This window comes from Amblyraja radiata, chromosome 17 (assembly GCF_010909765.2).
Source record: "Amblyraja radiata isolate CabotCenter1 chromosome 17, sAmbRad1.1.pri, whole genome shotgun sequence".
Taxonomy (NCBI): Eukaryota; Metazoa; Chordata; class Chondrichthyes; order Rajiformes; family Rajidae; genus Amblyraja; species Amblyraja radiata.
The window spans coordinates 36,667,643-36,692,158 of record NC_045972.1 but is presented as its reverse complement, the minus strand read 5'-3'; the positions used below and the strand labels follow the sequence as shown (position 1 = coordinate 36,692,158).

The 24,516-nt window shown below is 42.8% G+C and overlaps 1 protein-coding gene and 1 long non-coding RNA gene across 2 annotated transcripts in view; one reads left to right on the top strand and one right to left on the bottom strand.

Annotated features, from left to right (window-relative positions):
• Positions 1 to 513: 513 nt before the first annotated feature.
• LOC116982754 lies at positions 514 to 1,843 on the bottom strand. The gene is made up of 2 exons (XR_004414530.1): positions 1,740 to 1,843; positions 514 to 1,688 (listed from the first exon to the last, which is right to left on the bottom strand). It is a non-coding gene; the product is annotated as an uncharacterized LOC116982754 (long non-coding RNA).
• ldhd (lactate dehydrogenase D) overlaps positions 1,432 to 24,516 on the top strand; it is a 34,357-nt gene continuing 11,272 nt past the window's right edge. Inside the window, exons 1-7 of the mRNA XM_033036166.1 lie at positions 1,432 to 1,575; positions 6,006 to 6,118; positions 8,881 to 9,022; positions 15,514 to 15,655; positions 18,540 to 18,699; positions 20,303 to 20,502; positions 23,290 to 23,418. Of these exons, the coding sequence (XP_032892057.1) occupies positions 1,465 to 1,575; positions 6,006 to 6,118; positions 8,881 to 9,022; positions 15,514 to 15,655; positions 18,540 to 18,699; positions 20,303 to 20,502; positions 23,290 to 23,418 (997 nt within the window). The 5' untranslated portion in view covers positions 1,432 to 1,464. The remainder of the gene's footprint in view (positions 1,576 to 6,005; positions 6,119 to 8,880; positions 9,023 to 15,513; positions 15,656 to 18,539; positions 18,700 to 20,302; positions 20,503 to 23,289; positions 23,419 to 24,516) is intronic.

The following is a 24,516-nucleotide window of genomic DNA, read 5'->3' as shown; positions in this document are numbered from 1 at the left end:
AATGTTCGGGGATCGCTGGTCAGTGCGGACTCGGTGGGCCGAAGGGCCTGTTTCCTCTCTGTATCTCTAAACTAAATTAAACTGAGATAGTCCTTGACCTTCTGTTCAAGTTTCACTGACTTCATCCCATGTTTTGTAATCTGGAAATTTGGTCACGGCTAAGACTAATGGCCCTGAACTATCCTGAATGATCCATTTCTGCCTTCTAAAACCATATACTATTCTCATTGGATTTAACACAATCCAATTATTTGTTATGGGCATCGCCTCACTTATTCTTTTCACTCCCATCTCTTCCCGAGGTGTAGTTGCTTCAAGTATCTCCTCTCCAACCTAACGACAATATTCCGGGATAAATTCCTTTGAACTAAGAAATGTTCTACTTTTAGATACCTTGTTTGTTTTCATCAGAATTGTCTTTCATCCCTGAAGTGCAGTCTATCACATCTTCCACAGGCTGCAAAACAAATCGATGTGCAGGACAGCAAGGACAATAGAAATGGAGACTTTAAAAAAAAAGGACTGACGGTGATGCACAGGAGTTTGCTGCTCTTCGAAGAAGAAGTGAGCATCACTGTGTAAGTCTTATCGAGCGAGAGCTCAGAAATGACTCGAGGGACTGGTGAAGTAATTATCACACAGATTAATGACAGAAAAATTCTCATTTTAAATTCTAGTTGTTATAACCATTATGCATATTGACTCCTTTAGACTGCAAGCATGTACTTGTTATAGTGAATAAGTACCAATACAAATTAATTAACTCTCGTACAATAGTGGCGGGTGCCATTGGAATAAAAGAAGAATTTCAGATCTAATGCTTTGAGCGTAGAGGCAATATTAGAGACACTCCTCGATGGCCAAGATGTTCCATTGTCAATACGTGGCTAGAGTGATGTTGGTTGGTTCAAGAACTTAGTTGTAGGAAAACTGCTGTTCCTGAACTTGGTGGTGTGGGACTTTGGCTTCTATACCTTCTGCCTGAAGTTAGCAGTGAGAAGATGTTGGTGGGGATCCTTGATGATAGATGACTTCTTGAGGCAGCTCCTCATGTAGATGCTTTCAATGGAGAGGAGGGCTGCCTGTGGCCACGATGGACCAGGTTGGATCCCCACCCAAAATGTTGTCTCTTCATTCCCTCCACAGATATGCATTACCCATTGGGTTCCTCCAGAAATGTTGTACTTTGCTCAAGATGTCAGCATCTGCAGTTCCTTGTGTCTAGAATGGGTTGGGAGATTACAATCAATTCCTTCCCCTGACTCTCAGTGTGAAGAAGGGTCTCCTATTCCTATTTTTCTCCAGAGATGCTGCTTGATCCGTTGCATTACTGCAGTGTCTACCCGGGGTAGACGTGCTCGCTGGGAGGGAGCCCCGCGGGTGCACGTGGCTGCAGTGACTGCCAGAGGCGCGAGAGGGCGCGCGGCCGCGCACTGTATCCAGTGGACAGTGTATCAAGTGAGAATGTATCCGTCTTGTATCGGCGTCTGCTCCATGGCCCTACACTCGCCGCTCCGCGCCTTCCCGGCTCTCAAACGTGTTGCAGGCTGGAGAAACCACCGGCTTCAGCCCAAGGTACAGGCGGAGGAGGAGGAGGAGGAGCATCACTGAGGTCTGTGGCGGCTGTCGACCCGTCGCCCACGGCGGCCTCTGCAGCCCCTGCAGCCCCTCGCCGTTTCTGGGTGTAGCTCACGGGGGGAATGAACCAAGCTGTCCCGCGTCCAGACGCAGACTGGAACCGCAACCCCAGGCTAGGCCCCGCAGCTTTACAATCCATTTATTTATACATATATCGAAACTACTCCACAGAGGTCAATTCGAGTTCAGTCAATTCACTTTTAAATCCAAGGTTTAGTCGTGCATTTATATTAAATTAATAGTTGTTTACTGTTACTCTAGTTGGGTAAAAGGTTGAAAGTACAATATTGGCGAATTAACCATTCAACAGGCGACAAACTACAAGCACCGACTTTGTAAAGAAAAGAAAAACATTCGGCGTGTACCAGTGGGGAAGAGTGCTTTGACATTGACTGATGCTGCTTAACAGATGTAACATAACTACAGCACTAAATTAGTTTCCAACTGCCGAGCCAACGCGGGATAGTTCAGGCACCAACTCCCAATTAAAGTGAGTGTTGGTTTAAAATTAATGGAACAAAAAAAATGGTCAAATTCTCTGGTCTTTACATCAGCACCAGTTGTGGAATTAACACTGGCTGTCATCTTCCAGAATTCAAGTTTCTTATTTTATTGCAGGGCAGAAGGCTATTGTCCATCTGGTTTACACTGGCTCAGGAAAGCAAGAACATTCCCCTTATTTACCTGTCTTTACCTCTTCTCTCTCTCTCTCTACCTTTCTCTCTCTCTTTCTCTCTCTCGCTCTATCTCTATCATGTTATCAACTCTTTTATACATTTAATACTCACCTACCCTTGGATATATATAATAATCAATAATGTAATAATAAGGAAAAATGAGATGCAATCTTAACAAATTCTTAAGGCATTTGACCAATTATATAATGGGAGTGTATTTCACGTCCTGGGGACTGGAATAAGGGTTTCATCACTGAGAACTGAAGTGAGCAACTGCTGGTATTAAACCTTTATGAGTCAACCTCAGAGGAACGAAAATTGTCAACTTCTGAGGACACTCAAGAAGGAGAGTAATAGATTTGTAGATGCTCAGGGAATCAAGGATTGTACATGTATTTGCAGGAAGATGGCATTGTGCTAAAGGATCTGCTCTGACCTTACCGAATGATGGATGGCATAGACTCAAAGGACTAAATGACCAGCTCCCTTTCCCGTGAAGTTGAAACCATTCTGTGTCAAATCACAGCTTGGGTGTCAGTTATTTTTAGTTAGGGTAAAAAATAAATGCAGTTCACTGTGATTGTAATTTGGCCTCAACGACAACTCACAAATATAATCCCTCTCCCTGATCGCTCTGTGATGTGGTTGCATTATAGCCACTAACAGCAACAGAACCACTATTGTCAGCAAGGTTAACTGTTTGTGGTCGCTGGAACTTCTTGTGTAGTTCATCTTCCCATTATCTAATGCAAACAAGCTGCCTACCACAGAAATCATTTCAAAATAATTTAAGCTGGAAAATGTTTTGAGTCCAGGACTTGTGCAACAAAATAATAGTTTCATAAAAATAAACCCAAATATTTTTTTTAAATTAACATGTAAGCGCTTAAAATATCCCAGCTGTTGCTATTTAATAAATTAAAGTGTTTGTAAACACATAAGAAAGTCACAGCTGGAACTCGTATACTGAATGGCTAAAACACCCAGGCAATGCTTATGAATTGTCGTGATTTTTATTTACAAGCAGTATTGTACCAAACTTTGCCTACAAAAAGGATTCAACAATGTTTAAGTTGTTGGGGGTATATCCAGTGTTACATAAGGCATGGCAAATTCCAGGTTTGGTCAACATTGTGATTTAGTCTCCAGCCAGATTCATTCTGGTTTGAGCTCCCAGGAATGGGGAGAGGGGTTATTTTCACTAGAATGGGGTGGATGCAATCTGATCTTTCTCATGATGCATTCCCTGAATGAACAGACAGGCCACGCTAATCTTCAGGATTCATATGTAAGGAATTATGTCTGGTTAAGTGACCAGTGAATCTGTACCTTCAGCTAGGAGTCAGCGCTTTTAGATGAGGATAGGAAAGGGGAAATATGGTACATGACAAAGTGAAGTACATAACTTAATTTTAGTTTTGTGTCCTTGCTAAATTTAATGTGTCTACTCTCTCATTTCCTTTACCACATTGTTTTGTGGCTTGGAGTTAGTTTGCTTTTTGTGGCTTGAATTAATTTGCATGTAAAAATTATAATGAAAATCACAAAAACGTATTAATAGAGATTACATGCAAATTAACTCAGCCATATTAAAATGCATGAATCAATTTCTCATATTTATAATATCAACATTGGACATGGACATTGAATTAATATTCCTCTACATTGTATTATTTAAAAAAATTAAAGTTTAACATAATACAACTGCTATTATTTATATTTGCCTTCATCATCTTATCGCTTAAAACTTACAACTGCTTTGAAATATATTTGTCACTGTTTCTCTTCCAGTTTTTGCATAAACGTTTTGAATTCTCACCTCAACTTCTTGTTGATTTAGTTTCTGCCACTTTCTAATTTTCTCCCTGTGTTATTAGTTTGTCCCTTAATGTTTTCTTCTCTACTATTTCTGTGTACATGTACTGTTTTCTCCAAGCAGTACTCTCAACACGAGTTGGAAGGAAAGTGCTGAGCTTGAATCAGAACCCTCTCAACAGTAGACCTCCCATGGTCCAAATGCTCATTAGTTTGTACCCACCGGGCATTTAGTCCCATTGTTTTGAAGGCATGTATCAGTTAATTTAATCAATTACAATGAACAAAAGTAATCCTGGTGCAGAAATGTAACCCCTTCATTCTTGGCTGCAGCCTGGTGATCCCCAGTCTAATTTACAAGTTTAACATTTTCTTACTGGTTTTGGCTGTTATACCTCAATACATAACTTGAATTTACTTTCAAATGCACAAGTACGGTGAGATGCAGGTACATTGAAAATACTTGCTTCTGGCAGAATCAAAGGCACAAAAACTCAACAAACACACATAAATTATACCTAAATTGCACAACATTTCTTAAAGAAAAATGACTGCAACAAACAAGATATTAGTGCAAAACACAATTAAAAAAACAAGTCTGTGATAGTGCAAGAGAGACATTGTATACTTTGTAACTGTCAGCACCCTCCTTGTGACGACTCTGCATACCTTGTGTGTGGTCTGCAAAACAAAGAATTTCACCGTGACATGTCATGTGATAATAATGTATGCTCCAGAGATGCTGCCCGACCTGCTGAGTTACTGCAGCTTTTTGTATTTTTTTTTTTGTGGAGACTGGGATGCAGGAATACGAGGTGCCATTTGGCATTCGAGTCCAAATGATGGACCCAGTGGCCTGATCAGTTGATGCAGTTCAGATGTCACTGATGCAGACTTCACAAGCCATAATCTGGAATTGGGTAGAAATGACTGTATACTGGAGTTCCCACCGCCATCCCCTTTCCTTTCCACAATCTTGAGCACCATGGCAGCTGGCATCAACACACTGAACATGGTTTGTAGATTATTTAGTTGCACACTGGGCAATGTAACCTCTATTTAGAGAAAGAGCTAAAAAACAGGCCCTTTGGCCCACTGAGTGCACTGACCAGAGGTCCCCGCTCATTAACACTATCCTACACACACTAGGGTCAATTTACAATTATACCAAGCCAATTGACCTACAAGACTGTACGTCTTTGGAGTGTCGGTGGAAACTGAAGATCCCGGAGAAAATATAAACGCATGTTTTTTTTTTGGTTTTTAAAAATTTTTATTTATTAGAAGTAGAGTACATTACAATATTATATGCCAAAGGTAACAATACATTTCTTGTACCACTTCATTTTTTAAGCTATAAAAAGAAAGAAAGGTAAAGAAAGTGAGATAGAATCGTGAGTGTGTGAAAAAGTGATCAAGAGAAAAGACCCTTGGGCACGAAGAGTTAGTAAAAAAAGTTAAGAAGTAAGCCATAGAAAAGAAAAAAGAGAAAAAGAAACAGAAGCTATATTAAAAGTAGAAAACAGAGCTGAAAGGGATATACCAACTTCGTATTTTTCCTCCCCCCTCACCAGGTCCTGAAACAATTTCTTTTCAGAGTTCTGTTGCACCATGTTACGCATGGAGAGAACGTACAAACTCCATACAGACAGCACCTGTAGTCAGGATTGAACCCGGGTCTCTGGCGCTGCAAGGCAGCAACTCTACTGCTGCGCCGCCATGCCACCATAGGAGAGAAGAAAATTCTACCCACATATTGCCGACCCAATGAAAGAGTGAAGTGGGGGAAAACAAATCTTTTTTTTTCAAAGGACAAACATAGGGGCCAATTAATTTTGCAATGTTTTGTCTGAATGCTCTACTCTTTCTCTTCAGAGATGTATGAATAGGGTCGTTACAGATGCTCTGAGCGCTGTAGCAGGAGCTGACAACATTTCCACATCAAGTGCCGTCCTGGAGCAGCATGGAAAAGATGAATCATACCACGGGTAGGAGTTTGAGCTTTCATTTTGGAAAAATATTGTGGTTTTAGAGCTCCTCTTAAATCTTAATTTACTGGAATTTGTAAATTGAAAGGTTTATGGTTGCTGGGAAGTCAGATGCTTTGTGTGATTCTTGGCTAATGTTGATACAGCCCCTTTAGCATTGGAAATACCCCAAGGAGCCTCATAGGAGAGACATCGAGCAGCATTTGGCAGAGGGTGGATACCCAAGCCCACATTGTGTATCAGTTTCAGGTCTGTTCGAGTCCATCAGCTGACACAACACTGGGATTGGGTTGGTTCAGCACTTTATCTAAGTTCAGTTGAGGTGTTCAGTTTTAACTCCCGTCTTCTCAGTCCTGTCAAATGTGCAGCACAGCAGGTCTTTTTGATCCCATTTTCCTGCAAATGACTTTGGGTTGGGTGGGACACAGACAAAATTAGAAGCGATCCTGCCCCTGATCTCATCTTCATGTCCCCACCCCTTTCTGCCTTCTGCAGAGACCTCTCCCACCACAACTTAGAGATGCAACGTGGAAACAGGCTCTTTCGCTACCGGTCCACGCTGGCCACCAATCACCCGTGCACTAGTTCTCTGTCATCCCACTTTCACATCCGACACACTAGGGGCAATTTACAGAAGCCAATTAACCTACAAACCTGTACGTCTTTAGAATGTTGGAGGAAACTGGAGCACCTGGAGTAAACACACACATTCACAGGGAGAACGTACAAAGAATGAGGAAGAGCGTACAATAATCAGGATTTAACCCAGGGGCCCGGCGCTGTGAGGCAGCAACTCTCATGCTGCACCACTGTGCCACCATTAATTTGGCCCCCTTGATTCGCTCCTCACACCCTTTCCTCTTCCCAGGCACTGACCCTACAACCACCGGATATGCAACACTTGTCCTTACACCTCCCTCCCTCAGGGTCCCCGACAGACCTTCCATGTGAAACATAGGTTTACTTGCATCTCTACCAATCTCCTCCAATACATTTGGTCCTCTCAATGTCGCCACCCCTACCTACATCAGTGGAATCAAGAGTAGAGTAGGCGACTGCTTATTGAGTTTGTGCTCAGTCCACCAGGGCATGTTGGAGCTCCTGGTTGCAAGCATCCTGAACAGGCAGCATCTCTGGAGAGAAGGAATGGGTGACGTTTCGGGTCGAGACCCTTCCTCTGCCTGAACTTCAGTCTCAACCCAAAACGTCACCCATTCTTTCTCTCCAGAGATGCTGCCTGTCCCGCTGAGTTACTCCAGCATGTTGTGTCTATCTTCGTTCTATAATACGATGAATCAAGTGGGAGATGCGACATTCCCCTTTAGTTTTACTTATGATCGTATATGTTAGGACAGTACCTATGATTCTGGTTTTACCACACACTGTGACTTAGAGGTTGTTTCCAGTGACATGCAGTGTTGTTTACATTGGCCATTAAGTGATCCTGGCAAAACCAGACTTGGGAAGACATTCATTTAAGCCACTTGCTTCTAAAGTATCAGGGACAGCCATTTGTCTTCTCACATCCAGTTCACTCTGACCAAATGAAAACTGTTTTTATCTTCAATAGCAATCTAAACTAAACTTGGGGACATTCATTCAGCCAAAGTGACCATGGAAGACCCCATGATAGTACTTTCCCTCACCCATACATATCACTCAACCAAAGTGACTGAAAGACTTTGAATTAGCTATTTCTCTTTCTAGGACCTTGCAATACAAAAGCTGGTGACTTGACTACAAACATTACAACAGTATTGTCAACTCGGTTGTGTTGCATTAGCTCGGAGGTGCTTTGTGTAACCTACGATCATGAACGACAATGAATAATTCCAAGTCCTTCGTCTCTTCCTCTTGCTTTTCCAAAACCCCCAGTAAACCTATGATGTAGCTGGATCCAGTTGTTTGTCAAATGGGACTTGGGAATGGGATGTTGGTCTATGCTGCGTTTATTTGATGTCTCTGCCAAATGACCACAACGTGACCCCAATTCCAGGTCTGGATCTTCAAGCTAGTCTTCTTATGGACTAAAGGACATTGTAACATCAATTCTATTTGTTCAACACTTATAACGTGAAGCCACACAAAAATTAAAGCTGAGCAAAAGATGGGAAATATTAGAATAATTAAGAAGGTTGGTAGATGTTAAGGTTTGGACGGCTGATACGATAATCAGTTCTGGGTCTACATAAAGATTGATGGATTGTTCGGATTTCACAAAGCAGAATCTAACCCCCTTTTAAATTAAATGATCATCAATATATTTCTCCAAATAAATTATATTTTTCTATAATTGTCTCTGGAACATTGGAGGCGGAGGGGAAATAAGTTATAAAATGATATAAATGAGGCATGGATAGGGTAGACAGTCAGAACCTTTTTCCCAGGGTAGAAATGTCAAAGACCAGAGGGCACAGCTTCAAGGTGAGAGGGGCAAGGTCTAAAAGAGATGAGTGGAGAGCTTTTTGACGCAGAGTGATGTGTGCTTGGAACAGGCTGCCAGGGGCAGTGGTTGATGCAGATACGATAGTGGCATTTAGAGGCTTTTGGATAGGCACCTGGATATGCATGGAATGGTGAAATATGGAGGGGGCAGAGGAGATTTGTTTAATTTGGCATCATGTTCGGCAGCACAGACATTGTGGTCTGAAGGACCTGTGCCAGTGCTGTTCCAATCTATGTTCAATGTTAGTATGTCTTGTATTTGGAATATTGATGTGCTGAATCCACGTGTTACCAACAATATTCCTTTGTATGTGAAGGTGCAAACCTCCAGATATCGTGGTGTGGCCACAGAATGTGGAGCAGGTCAGCAGACTGGCTGCAATATGTTGGGCGAACGACCTCCCCATCATCCCCTTTGGTACAAGCACAGGGCTGGAAGGAGGCGTCGCTGCCCTGCGGGTAGGCACGCTACATTAACATGTGATGGGACTTCAGATTAAGACTGAAAATGATTCAGTCCAATTGACACCTAGTGTCTTAATTCTCTGTGGAAGTGTGGAACTGTCGGCCACAGAAGACAGTGGAGGCCAATTCACTGGATGTATTCAAGAGAGAGTTAGATATAGCTCTTTGGGCTAACGCAATCAAGGGATAAGGGGAGAAAGCAGGAAAAGGGGTACTGATTTTGGATGATCAGCCATGATCATATTGAATGGCGGTGCTGGCTCAAAGGGCCGAATGGCCTACTCCTGCACCTATTTTCTATGTTTCTATGTTAACTCTAAACAAAGAACTGCACCAGGATTGTGCTGGCTCCAGTAGAATGGGAAAATGAAATTTAAAAAATGTTATGGTAAACAAGCAATGGCTTACAGTTTACAAATGAAGGTAGACAAAAATGTTGGAGAAACTCAGCGGGTGAGGCAGCATCTATGGATTCGCTCCATAGATGCTGCCGCACCTGCTGAGTTTCTCCAGCATTTTTATTTACCTTCGATTTTCCAGCATCTGCAGTTCCTTCTTAAACAGTTTACAAATGAATATGTAGTTTACTGCGAATATATATCCCTTTAAGGCATGAAATTGCAAAAGGGGAAATCGACTAGTGGCGAAGAAAGGAAGTTAAAGATAAATTTAGATAAAAGGAAAAGGCTTATAGTATTGCCAAAAAGAGCAGCAAGTCTGAGAATTGGGAGATTTTCAATTTCTGCAAAGGAAGACCAAAACATTATTAAGAGAGAATGTTTCCCCCTTAACAGGAATATAAAACAAAGTAAGAAAGACTGTCAAATATTCTATAGATATGTAAGAAGTAAAAGATTAACAAAAGGTTGTGTGAACTCCTTACAGATAGAAAAAGAAGAAATTATATTGGGGAATAGGGAAGTGGCAAAGAAATTAAACAGCCACTTTCAGTTTATTTTCATGATAAAGGTTTGTGAATGTGATTGTTATGAAGGTGATCTCAAGAGGGTTTTTCAGAGTTCTTTACCCAAGAAGGTTGTTGAGGTTCATTTGCTATGTCTATGCAACAACGATTGATCAAAGATTGATTACGAAAGGGAACAAAGGGATACTATAATTCATGTATTATCAGCCATGATCACAACGAATGGCGGTGCTGGCTCGAAGGGCCGAATGGCCTCCTCCTGCACCTAGTTTCTATGTAACGGCACACAGATTAAAAGGGGATATGATCTCGCTGGCTCTAGACTCTGCACTGGACCACTTGGACAATAAGAACATGTACATCAGGCTGTTGTTCATCGAGTACGTTCAACATCATCATCGCCTCCAAACTGGTCATTAAACTCAGAGTACTGTGACTCTGCTCCATGTATGTCGATCCTCAACGTCCTCATCAATAGACTGCAATCAGTGCAAATTAGCAACTACACTTCTCCCCTAATAATCATCGACACAGGGGCACCTCAAGACTACCTGCTCAGTCCCCTTCTCTACTCATTCTATACCTATGACTGCCTAGCCAAACACATCCTCAACGCAATCTTTAAATTAGCTGCCGATGTCACCATTGTTGAATGACAGGTAATGACGCCTCAAGAGTACAGGAGGGAGGTTGAAAATCTGATTGAATGGTGCCAGAACACCAATCATTGCTCTCGATGTTAGCCAGACCAAAGAGCTGATGTTGACTTTAGAAGGGATTTGCCGGGAATGCAAGGACTGTTGGGCCTTGGCCCCAAGTACCCTAGCAGCAGGCTTGGCACGCCTACCGGGACACCCGCCTGAAGAGGGAATCCTCCAAGCCTGGACCCTGCCTGCCCCCGAGGACCAGAGAATCCAGAGAAGGGTAGAGGGAGTCGGCAATGGCAAAGAGCCGGTCCTTACTAAGTCCTTAGATTCATTATGATCGACCTCTTATAACCAATAGATCTCGTGCTGCCAGACAGTTCATGATATCACCTGCATAACATAATCTTATTCCTTTTAAGTCACTCCTTTTCTTTACAAAAATATACGATTGCTTTTGATGCAACATTCACCAAACCTTCCAAAAAGCAATGCCAATCATAGTTTTGAAATACTCGCTCAGTATTCTTCTCAAAGTAACCGAAACAGTACTTTGACATTTCAAGGTGATAATTTAACACCATCCTCCTATAACAGGCAATTACACTACAGCATTTTACGTGGTATCCGAGAAATATCTCTATCACTTACCACAGGTTGAAATGTGAGTGAAGCAGGTTAGTGAGCTGGTTTGATGCTAACTTTCTGTGTGCCCGTGTGTTTTACACACTTGTCACTTTCTGCTTGCACTGCTGGTCAGTGGTATGTGAGTTAGTCTCTCTCTGTCAGTACGTTGTCTGTCTAGAGGCCAGTCCTCTGCTGTGCGTCCTCAGGCACTGGAGCATTACCAGCCCCAGACTAAAGCTTCGGTAGACCTCAGAGGAGATGTGTCCAGAGACACGCAGCTCACAGGCCCACTGGCACATGGACACTTTGTGGAGCTGCTGAACCAAATTCCCCACTTAGGGCATGTCCCCCCCCCCCCTCCCCCTCCCCCATTGTCTTGTTCCTGCATTCCTTTGATCCCTGCCAGGGAGGTTAGAGGGGGGGTGGGGTCTCCTGCCATTTGGACAGCTGCATAAATTCAGCTTGTACATGGAGCCAGGACAAATCATTCCACTCTCACTTTAGAAAATTAACACCACAAGGGCAGTAGCAGGACCAGCGTCACTCTATCTGCCGGTTTCCAGCTTCTTTGAATTAATTGCACGTCTACAGTCTGGGTGGGGCACTGAGCTTCTAAAGGTGGGATCCTTCAGGGATGCAAGTATAGTTATTCCTGGAGTAGTAATTACAACATACTTATGTGCAAATCGAAAACAATGAGAAAAGTATCATCTTAATATATGGATGAGGGGGTTTTCTGATGTGGATTGAGCAGGCCAAATATGCACCATAACTGGTCCTCAATCTTGGTTGCAGGCAGAAGACAAAGTTCCAACTTAGTCTTAGCATTAGAAATCAGATCAACGGTACTGAGTGGTGAATTAAATAGATTGGTACAAATCAAATCTTTAGTAATGGTGATTGAAGAGTTGTCACTCTCCCAGTTTGACACTCAGGAATACGTGGTCCCCTTCGCCCTGAGTGATGTCCCCAGATTACTGGTGATGTTCGCTTTAACTGTTAAGTTCTGTTCTTCTCGTGCCAAATATTGTTCCCTTTGAAAGAAAATGAACCAAATCCCTACCAAAAACATACCATTTCAATAACAGAGTTATTTACAGTGCATTCAGAAAGTATTCAGACCCCTTCACTTTTTCCACATTTTGTTACGTTACAGCCTTACTCTAAAATGGATTAAATTCTTTTTTTTTTTTTTAAATCATCAATCTACACACAATACCCCACAATAAAAAAGCGAAAACGGGTGTTTAGAAATTTTTGCAAAGTAATTAAAAAGAAATAACTGAAATATCACATTTACATAAGTATTCAGACCCTTTACTCAGTACTTTGTTGAGGCACCTTTCGCAGCGATTACAGCCTCAAGTCTTCTTGGGTATGGTGCTACAAGCTTGGCACACCTGTATTTGGGTAATTTCTCCCATTCTTCTCTGCAGATCCTTTCAAGCTCCGTCAAGTTGGATTGGAGCGTTGATGCACAGCTATTTTCAGGTCCCCCCAGAGATGTTCGATCGGGTTCAAGTCTGGGCTCTGGCTGGGCCACTCAAGGACATTCACAGACTTGTCACGAAGCCACTCCTTTGTTGTCTTGGCTGTGTGCTTCGGGACGTTGTTCTGTTGGAAGGTGAACCTCCGCCCCAGTCTGAGGTCCAGAATGCTCTGGAGCAGGTTTTCATCAAGGATCTCTCTGTACTTTGCGCCGTTCATCTTTCCCTCGATCCTGACTAGACTCCCAGTTCCTGCCGCTGAAAAACATCTCCACAGCATGATGCTGCCACCACCATGCTTCACCGTAGATATGGTATTGGCCAGGTGATGAGCGGTGCCTGGTTTCCTCCAGATGTGATGCTTGGCATTCAGGCCAAAGAGTTCAATCTTGGCTTCATCAGACCAGAGAATCTTGATTCTCATGGTCTGAGAGTCCTTTAGGTGCCTTTTGGCAAACTCCAAGCGGGCTGCCATGTGCCTTTTACTGAGGAGTGGCTTCCGTCTGGCCACTCTACTATAAAGGCCTGATTGGTGGAGTGCTGCAGATATAGTTGTCCTTCTGGAAGGTTCTCCCATCTCTGTCAGAGTGACCATCGGGTTCTTAGTCACCTCCCTGACCAAGGCCCTACTCCCCAATTGCTCGGTTCGGCTGGGCAGCCAGCTCTATGAAGAGTCCCAGTGGGTCCAAAGTTCTTTCATTTAAGAATGACGGAGGCCACTGTGCTCTTCGAGACCTGCAATACAGCAGAAATTATTTTATACCTTTCCCCAGATCAGTGTCTCGACACAATCCTGTCTCGGAGGTCTACGGACAATTCCTTCGTCTTCATGGCTTGGTTTTTCCATTACATGCACTGTCAACTGTGGGACCTCATATAGACAAGTGTGTGCCTTTCCAAATCATGTCCAATCAATTTAATTTACCACTGGTGGACTCCAATCAAGTTGTAGAAACATCTCAAGGATAATCAATGGAAACAGGATGAACCTAAGCTCAATTTTGAGTGTCATAGCAAAGTATTATTTCAGTTATTTCTTCTCAATTACTTTGCAAATATTTCTAAACACCTGTTTTTGCTACTTCATTCTGGGGTATTGTGTGTAGATTGACGATTAAAAAAAAAGAATTTAATCCATTTTAAAATAAGACTGTAACATAACAAAATATGGAAAAAGTGAAGGGGTCTGTATACTTCCTGAATGCACTGTAGATTGCAGGAGCAGATTTACTACGATGTTGTACTTGGTTTGGGCGGGGAGTGGGTAGGGGGAATAGTTTAAAAAACCTTTCGAACTATTCCCTATTCCCATTGCCCTCTTATGTTTTTCATTCTATTTACAATTTTTCCCCTAAGTCTTTCTTTGGATCTGAACGTGTCGCTTGAAATTTAGGTTCAGTAAATGATTGTCCGTTTAAGGTTGCCTCATATATTCAGAGTAATAGTAATATAGTTTAGTAATATAGTTCAGAAGTATTTCTGTTTATGAGCTGACAGTGACTAGGAGTAGACTATGGAACGCCTTCTGTTGATGTTTAACTGGATTGTAGTTAACCTATCCCTTTGTTCAATTTGTACAGCTCTACCCATTTGTCAGGTTATCATGCCTAACAAAACGAACATCCATCTCCTATTCAAAACCTTCAACTGACCCAGTAACCGTCCTTGTGGCTGTTTGGGGAAAGGAGTCCAAATTTCCACATTTCTGTTCAGAATTTGTTCCTATTCACACTCTCGAATTTTGAGACTGTTCCCATCCTTGCTCAGTTTGCGTGATGGCATCTGTTCCAATCTGATCACTGCCCCTTTGTACTGTACACAAAGTAAAAGTAGTCAGGTTTATGCAACGTGCCCTTATAATTTAACTCTTCCAGCCCTGAGATTCGTGTGGTGAAGCTTGTCTGTCTGCGATATGGAAGGAAACCAGTGCACTGAGAAGATAAAAACATAGTTGTAGGGAGAATGTGCAAACTCCATGCAAATAGGAAGAGAGGTCAGGATCAAACCCAGGCCTCTGGTGCTGTGAGGCTGCAGATATATTGGTTGCACCATTGTGTCAGATGAATGCTGTTTTTTTAGAGTTTTAATTGATTTCCACTATTTACTATTGGGACAGACGCCATCACACAAACTGAATTATATCCAAGATAAATAAGTCTCTTGTTTACTTCAAAGCAACTATAAATTATTCACCAACATATATCCTGCCTTTCATCTGCATTTCTCTACAGGAAGTCCCACTTCCCACCGTAGGGTTCCAAAACTCCTATTAAACCAGGCACTTTCTAATGATACTTTCCACCAATTTCTCTACCTGATTCTTACTATTACAGAACATTACGGCCAAGAAGAACAACCAATCAACCCTGACCTCAATGCAGAATTCATCCCTAGAATAAACAGTTTTATTTTAAATTGCGAAAAACTATAATGAAATTCAAACATGCTACGCAAACAGAACATTTTTCAAAGATAGTAGCAGAATACAATATTGTGGTATAAATCTATTTTTACAAGTCTGGTCTTTATCACTATATTTTCTAATTAATTCATAGCAATGTGAGTGTCACTGATCTGTATAACCTTAACCCATCCCTAATTGCCTTCAAATCAATGACTTTCACTCTTCAGAGGGCATTTAACTCATCCACGTTGCTTCCAGTCCTGCCTCACATATGTACTGGATGGTTTTCAGTGTCTATCCCACAAGCGCTTTCTTAATGTTTGCTCTCACCACCTTGCCTCCTCTCTCCCAGCGACAAATGGAGTCTCTGACATCTGTGTTGCTTCTTTTCTCACCAGGGAGGTGTGTGCTTTGACCTCACAAAGATGGATAAAATCGTGAAGCTCAATGCAGTTGACTTTGATGTGACAGTGGAACCAGGAGTCACCAGAAAAAGCCTGAATAACTACCTGAGAGGCAGTGGCCTCTGGTTTCCAGTGGGTAGGTTTGGCTTAATTGTGCCCATGAAACTGACCCGTAGCACCTCAGGACACCTGATCTCACAGTGCTGCAGCTGGTAGAGCCTCGCGGCACCAGAGAACCGGGTTCAATGCTGATCTTGGGTGCTATTATGTGAAATTTGCACGGGCTCCCTGTGACTGCGTGGGTTTCCTCCAGGTGTTCCGGTTACTCCCCAAGTAAGAATTTCAATGTTCCATTTCAGGACCTATGACAATAAAACGCTCTTGACATCGCAAAGACGTGCGGTTTTGAAGGTTAATTGGAATCTGTAAATTGGCCCTATTTCGTAGGGGAGGGATGAGAAAGTGAGATAACATAGAACTAGTGTCAACAGGTAATCGATGGTCGGTATTGACTCAGTGGGCTGAAGGGCCTGTTTCCATGATGTATCTGTAAACCAAACTAAACATTATATTGATTATCAGATTGACCTCCTCAGAAATGTACACATCCTCTAACCAGTGCTTGATTTGCCAGCAAAACAAAACCAGCAGCAACTGTGGCTGCATCTTTCATCTGTGGTTTCATTATTCTGGACCTTGCTGTGTGGGAAATTATTCTGATTTTACTTCATTGTCTCTTATGGTGCTATGAAAGAGATGTCACAGGTGAAGTTTTTCTCCAATAAAGATATCAACACTTACAGTGAGGTCCTGCTAGGTTTAGTTTAGTTTAGAGATATTCCGCGGAAACAGGCCCTTCGGCCCACCGAGTCTGCACTGACCAACGAACCCCACACTATTATACACACACTAGGGACAATTTAGTGTGCAAACTCCACACAGAAGGCAGCAAAGGACAGCCTTGTACAATTTTACCAAGCCAATTAGCCTACAAACCTGTACATCTTTGGATGTGTGGGCACCTGGAGAAAACCCACGCAGGTCACAGGGAGAATGTACAAACTCCATATAAACAGCACTTGTAGTCAGGATCAAAACCGGGTCTCTGGCGCTGTGAGGCAGCAACTCTACCACTGAGCCACCCAGGTTATTGAGGCCGTTACAAAGTGCAATTTAATGTCAGACACCAGCATTTTCTTTACAATAGCAGCTACCCTATCACATTATCTACAGTGGGAGGCATTTCCAACCTGCAGTACTAGCACATGAGAATAAATACTGAGAGTGTGCTTGGTATCTAAGAATTTTGACCAGATTTCATTTCTCGTTATAGTCTGCAGAGACTGAGATAAATCATCTTGTTTTTATAAATGAAAACAAAATATTGTATCTTCCTTCACAGTTTCTGCTTTTTACACCACTTGATCTCAAATTGCATTTGAAATCCTTTGAGAATAAAAAAAAACAAGATTCTGTCAGTTGGAGCCTGAGATAGGTATATTATGTCTGAACATGCTGTCTATTGGAATGGCCATTGTTGTCAGGACTGCCACCATCCAGGGAAATGGATGAACAGCCTGAATCCTCATTGTTGGAAGCAGGAAACTAGTTGCTATTTTATGGCATGCTTTACTTCTTAAATAAATAAATCCATTAAATGTATAAATCGTTAATAATTCACAATAACAGTTTGTATCATGGTAGAAACAAGGAACTGTATGTGCTCGTTTACAAAAAAAACACATAGTTCTGGAGTTACTCAGCGGGCCAGGCAGCATTTATGGAGAACATGAATAAGTGACATTTTGGGTCAGGACCTTTCTTTAGGTCTGAAGGGCCCTGACCTGAAACATCACCTATCCATGTTTTCCAGAGATACTACTTGGTTACTCCAGCACTTTGCATCTTAATTTGGATCACAGCCCTGGTTAACTAGGCACTCTGGTGTAATATATGTTGCATTGATATAAACATGAATCAGACAACTTTCACATGGGTCCATTTAATAATCAAGAGGTCTGCAGTAGTTTTAATGTTATAGACAGCATCTTTCAGTAGGGATTAATTACATCTTACCCAAAATAGGGCAGCACATTGCAGCCTTACAGCTCCAGTGACCAGGATTCAAACCTGCCCTTTTTTGTCTTCTATGTGGAGTTTGCATGTTCTCCCTGTGACCACATGGGCTTCCTCTGGGTGCTCTGTTTGTTTTCCAATCCCAAAGGTATGTGGGTTAGTAGGTAAGTTAATAATAAGCTTCTGTAAACGTCTAGTGTGTAGGTATATGATAGAATCTGGGGGAAGTTGAGAAAGTGGAGAGAATAAAATAGGATGAGTGTAAATGGATGCTTGATGGTCAGCATAGAGTTGGTGGGCTGAAGGGCCTGGTTCTGTGCTGTATGACCATGAATGTATGAAGGTTTGCTTGTGTGGTGTCCATTATAGGAGTGGTAGGTGAATGGGGTTAATAGTAACTCCTGTTGGGGGTTTGCGATGAAGATGGGAACTCATTCAGGTGAAACATAGAAACATAGAAATTAGGTGCAGGAGTAGGCCATTCGGCCCTTCGAGCCTGCACCGCCATTCAATATGATCATGGCTGATCATCCAACTCAGTATCCTGTACCTGCCTTCTCTCCATACCCCCTGATCCCTTTAGTCACAAGGGCCACATCTAACTCCCTCTTAAATATAGCCAATGAACTGGCCTCAACTACCTTCTGTGGCAGAGAATTCCACAGATTCACCACTCTCTGTGTGAAAAATGTTTTTCTCATCTCGGTCCTAAAGGATTTCCCCCTTATCCTTAAACTGTGACCCCTTGTTCTGGACTTCCCCAACATCGGCAACAATCTTCCTGCATCTAGCCTGTCCAATCCCTTAAGAATTTTGTAAGTTTCTATAAGATCCCCCCCTCAATCTCCTAAATTCTAGTGAGTATAAACCAACGGACGAAGAGAAGTGAAGAGGAGATGAGGATCCTCCTGGTGACTCCTTACAGACACCATTTACTTCCACAGATCCGGGAGCAGATGCTTCCCTATGCGGAATGGCCGCCACCAGCGCCTCGGGTACGAATGCGGTGAGATACGGCACGATGAGGGAGAATGTGATGAACATGGAAGTGGTGCTGGCAGATGGGAGGATCATGTACACAGCAGGAGCACAACGAAGGGCAAGGTACTGAAAGCAATTCAAGCATTAAATATCACTTCTTGTTAAATAGCATTTTATCTAATCTGAAGAAGGGTCTCAACCCGAAACGTCATCCATTCCTTCTCTCCAGAGATGCTACCTGTCCCACTGAGTTACTCCAGCATTTTGTGTGCGCCTTCAGCATTTTTTCTAACATGGCATACTATAGTTCCTGGAGGAGTTATCTCATTGAGTCAATAGACAATAGGTGCAGGAGTAGGCCATTCGGCCCTTCGAGCCAGCACCGCCATTCAATGTGATCATGGCTGATCATCCCCAATCAGTACCCCGTTCCTGCCTTCTCCCCATATCCCCTGACTCCGCTATTTTTAAGAGCCCTATCTAGCTCTCTCTTGAAAGCATCCAGAGAACCTGCCTCCACCGCCCTCTGAGGCAGAGAATTCTACAGACTCACCACTGTGAGAAAAATTGTTTCCTCGTCTCCGTTCTAAATGGTCATACTAAATTCTTATATAGATGAGGGTAGATGATGTTTCAGCAGGCTGAGGGGTCTATAACCTAGGGTTCATAGTCTCAAAATAAGGATTGGCCATTCACGACAAGGTGAGAAGACATTTCACCCAAAGGGCAAGGACTCTTTAGAATGTTTGACCGAAGAGATCTGTAGTATATTCAAGACATTGATTAAAGAGGTTCTGAATATTAAGGGAGTCAAAGAATATGGGGTTAATGGAGGAAAATAGTGTTGGTATAAAATATCAACCATGTTCATATTGAATGACAGAGTAGTCATGATGGGTTGAATGGGCCGAATGGGCCTCTCCTGCTTCTATTTCTTATGTTCCGAACATATTTGGAATTGATGGTCCTCGGTTACCCTTGGGGAGCTTTAGAATTTATCGGTGGGTGAAAACAAACAGTTTGCACCAGGGCTTCAGTTTCTCCAATGCATCTCGTTTCCACCAGCCTCTCGTCAGGCAGAAAACAGAACATGATGTTGCTAATTAACGTGCAGGCGTCCATTCGGCTCCAAGTCAAATAGACAGAAGTCCTGCTCCCACGTATATTAGGCTGTGATCCCAACAGCGCTGAAAGGACGTGTAGGAAAGAACTGCAGATGCTGGTTTGAATCGAACGTAGACCCAGCGGGACAACAGGCTCTCTGGAGAGAAGGAATGGGTGACGTTTCGAGTCGACACCCTCCTTCAGACTGTGATGAAATGAAAAGGCGTTTGTTATAGGCTCATCTGCCCTCTGGGGGAATGTGATGAAACACAGAGCAAATCTACAGTTAATGTACAGAAATCTACTTTACATAAGTTTATGTTCGAGGAGCAGAATTAGGTCATTGGGCCCATCAAGTCTATTTCGTCAATCAATCATGGCTGATCTAGCTTTCCCTCTCAACCCCATTCTCTTGCCTTCTCCCCATAACCCCTGACGCCCATACTATTCAAGAATCTGTCAATCTCCGCCTTAAAAATATCCTCCTCATCTCCTTTGTAAAGGTATGTCCCTTTATTCTCTGGTCCTAGACTCTCCCGCTAGTGGAAACATCTGTTGACGGGCTGCGCAGCTTAGGAGAAACGTGTTGAGTGCACACTGTGATAAAATGTTTCTGCTGCAGGAAGACATCCGCCGGGTACAATCTGACTAATCTCTTTGTGGGCTCAGAGGGAACGCTGGGAATAATCACCAAGACAACACTGCGTCTCCACGGGATACCGGAATCCATGGTGTCTGCAGTCTGCACGTTCCCGACAGTGCAAGCTGCTGTGGATTGCACGGTGCAAGTGCTGCAGTATGGCATTCCCATAGCAAGGATAGGTGAGGCACTCCTTTAACATTATACATGGGGTATAAAACAACATGTTATGGTAACCGATGAAGTATCACGTGTGAAAGAACAAACATTGCTCTGTACAGATTAGATTTCAGGATGACCCCCAACCCACATGCATATGGAATGTACTCTGATGCAGCAGTGTAGCAACATATAGCTGTAGACTGCTGCAGTGTGATGCAGTAAACGCAGGGTGACACGGTAGTACAGCTGGTAGTGGTGCTGTCTCAGCACCAGTGACCTGGGTTCAGTTCTGACCATCGGTGCTATCTGTGTAGTATTTACACGTTTTTCTTCTGATCCTGACGGCTTTCTTTCCGGGTGTTCAGGTTCCATGTCACATCCCAAAGATGTGTGGATCGGTAGATATGTATGTGAGCGGTAGAATTGGGTGGGGAGCATAAAATTGGATTAGTGTAAATGGATTCCTGATGGTCAGCCCAGCGGGTCAAGGATCCGAGTTCCACGCTCTATGAAACATAGAAAACAGGTGCAGGAGTAGGCCATTCGGCCCTTCAAGACAGCACCGCCATTCAATATGATCATTCAAAATCTACTCGATTCCTGCTTTCTCCCCATATCCCTTGATTCCGTTAGCCCGAAGAGCTATATCTAACTCTCTCTTGAACACATCTGGTGAATTGGCCTCTACTGCCTTCTGTGGGAGAGAATTCCACAGATTCACAACTCTCTGGGTGAAAAGGTTTTTCCTCATCTCAGTCCTTTTTCTTAAACTGTGACCTCTGGTTCTAGTCTCCCCAACATCAGAAACATTTTTCCTGCATCTAGCCTGCCCCATAAGAATTTAATATATGTTTCTATAAGAAACCCTCTCATCCTTCTAGATTTCAGTGAATATAAGCCCATATTCAACAGTAGTGCATAACACATACACAAATACAAACTGTAGCAATGCAAAGTGCTACTTTCATGCTCAACCTAATCAGTACAGTGAGTTGAGTGTGACTGTTGGTCTTTAGTCATTGCAATGAAGCAGAACATACTAAAACAGAAGATTGACACAAAAAGCTGGAGTAACTCAGCGGGTCAGGCAGCATCTCTGGAGAAAAGGAATAGGCGACGTTTTGGGCTGTGACCATTCTTCCTGAAGCATCACCTATTCCTTTTCTCCAGAGATGCTGCCTGAACTGCCGACACCAGCTTTTTTTGTCTGTCTTCGGTTTAAACCAGCATGTGCAGTTCCTTCCTACATATAATAAAAAATCCCTGACTAATGAGTTGCAGGTTGCTGAACCCTCAAATCTGCTCTGATTCCAGTTGCAATCATGTGATGTGTAGTCAGGGGAGAATGTCTACCTTATGCACAAAATAACTTTACACTTCACATTCTTATTGAAGGGTTTATGTTTATATAGAGCACTTTTCACATTGTGCACTGCAAGTTTATTATTTAAAAACACTAGTAAAGCAGTGATGCACAATGCTGTTTCCATGTAATATTTAGGCACACTCTCTATGTCCCAGTGTGCAAACTGCTGCTGCCTCACCCGTCGCTCTCCGTTGTAATCAGATTACACAGTGTGCAGAGTTGGCCTGTGATTGAGTTGTAGTCATCACCTGCAGGTTTGCTGTGAAAAATCGGGAAAGGCAGAGTTAGCTGCACTTTCTGTGGCCCGGCCACCAGACACGTGAGGAGGATGATAGGACGGGACTGTGCGGTTCGGGATCTCATAAATGTACCCTTCCACCCACTTTCAATCGGATCTTTCATGTTAACTCCATGTTATTCGTCCCAAAACTGTGGACCTGGGGTGGGTGTGAATGAGTGTGGGGGGAGAGGAGAATGGACAGGTGAGGAGGGTGAGGCCAGCTGCGGGGATGACATGGATCAGCATAGTTGTGGACTAATGCGGGTCAGGGGTGTTTTAGTGAGGGGGGGGGGAGAAGTGTTATTGTGGATGAGTGTTGGGGAGATTGCAGGATGTGCAGGAGTGATGCTGTTGGAGGGAGGAGGCGTTATTGACTTCAGGGGGAGCACGAGTGATTGCTAGAGACTGCGGGGAGTTGAGTTTACTTGACTTTATTGTCACATGTACCGAGGTACAGTGAAAAGCTTCTATTGTGTGCTAACCAGTCAGCTGAAAGGCAATACATGATTACAATCGAGCCATCTACAGTGTTCAGATACATGATAAACGGAATAACGTTTAAGAAATGTTGCTGTCAGAGTAGGGATTTAAAAGAGAGGAGCGATTGCAGATTGCAGATCGACCTCTGACTGGCACACAAAGAGCCGCGTGGGTTGGGCACCATCTTGGATCACACAGACATGTGCAGGGGAGAGCAGTTATGTGCAATGGATGCATGAGTGCAGGCGAGCATTTAGTTCAGTGCTGCATCACACTGCAACTGTGTAAAGATTATTGTTTGTAAAATATCATTTTAGTATGAAGTTTACTTTCAGAGCAATTCAAGTTAAAACAAGTAGAATAAAATTCCTTAATATACTCTGGTATTGTTCTGAAATCCCAACACTTGGGTTAAGGTATAGATTTATTGTCGCGTGTACCAAGATACAGTGAAAAGCTTTTATTTCCATTCAAATCAAATAACACTATCCACGATTACAATGAAGCCAAGCACAAGCCAAACTTTGACATCTGTCTGGTGTTACTATGAGCTTTTGACTTTAATGTAGATTGGACCACCTTCTGCTTGACCCACTAGTTTCATTTTCCCTTGTCCATTGACATGTTGTTTTTTTATTGCTGCATTGTACGATGCTGAAATGGCATCTTTGCTTGTCCTAGAGTTCCTGGACGATGTGATGATGGATGCTTGTAATAAGTTCAGCAAACTGAATTACGCAGTGTCATCAACGCTCTTCCTGGAGTTCCATGGTACTGAGAAAAGCCTGGCAGAGCAGATCCAGGTGACAGGTAGGCTCAATGTCTCCATTCCTTCCCACTCTCACCCCATGCACATATTTTTATTTGGTCAGGAGTCGGGGGCTGACCCTGTTGGCTCAGTTCTATTTGTCCCACCCACAAATCAGGAGGGAACAAGATCTTATTTCAGCTTCAACTGAGGAGCCCAATTGCTATGTGTCGGAACATGAAGACAAAACAAAGACATTGTCCACAACTACACCCTTTGTCTTGACTAGTCAACAGGAGTCAGAGGAACAAATATGCAGGGTGATTGTGGAGAATATGCAAGAAGGAAGTCAAGAGGGGGTATGAAATAGCTTTGGCAAAGAAGAATAAGGAGAATCCAAAGACATTTTATGTCTATTGAAAGGGGGTAACTAGGGGGAGAATAAGTGTAAAATCACGAAGTAATGATCAAAATGCAGCCCGTTTAAAATAAAATGCTGGCCACTTTTGAAATCCAACTGGTTTAAAATAAAAGTTAATCATTGCAATAGGGAATTATTTTTGAAAATGCAAGACTTACGTTTTTTGAAATGAAACTTGTTTAAAGTAAAATAAATTATTTTTAAAAATGCAAGTATCATTCAAAGAATCGCGCAACATTAAAAACATACAAAAGCTTATTGTTAAAGAGAGCGAAGTCAGAATGAAGCAGTCAGCTCTGAACTGGATCTTCACCCAACTGTCTTGGGGGAGAGTTTGAAGAACGTTGTGGAAGTGCGGTTGGAAGAGTGACCAATGGCGAAGTTGTGTTTAAAATGCTAAAGTATGGAAACTGCCGTTGGAGAGCTGGAGTGCCCCTCGCTCCCAGAGTGGGCAGTCCTGCCTTGCGAGTGCATTGTGACCTCACTCGGATTTTTTTTCCAATATGGGTGAGTTTGAAGATATCGGACTGTTTTTTAAATTTGAACGATTAATAGCGGGAAAAATGTGAGTAGGATGTGTGAAAATGGGAAGGCTGTGGCCTAGCGTTTGGACGAAGATAGGAATTAAGCAGATTGACACAGACAGAGACAGAGACACGTCGTGGTCACAAACAAGACAAAGACTTTTAGTTATATAGAGATAAGTCAAATGCGAACCAATGGGACTGGCATTGGGAAG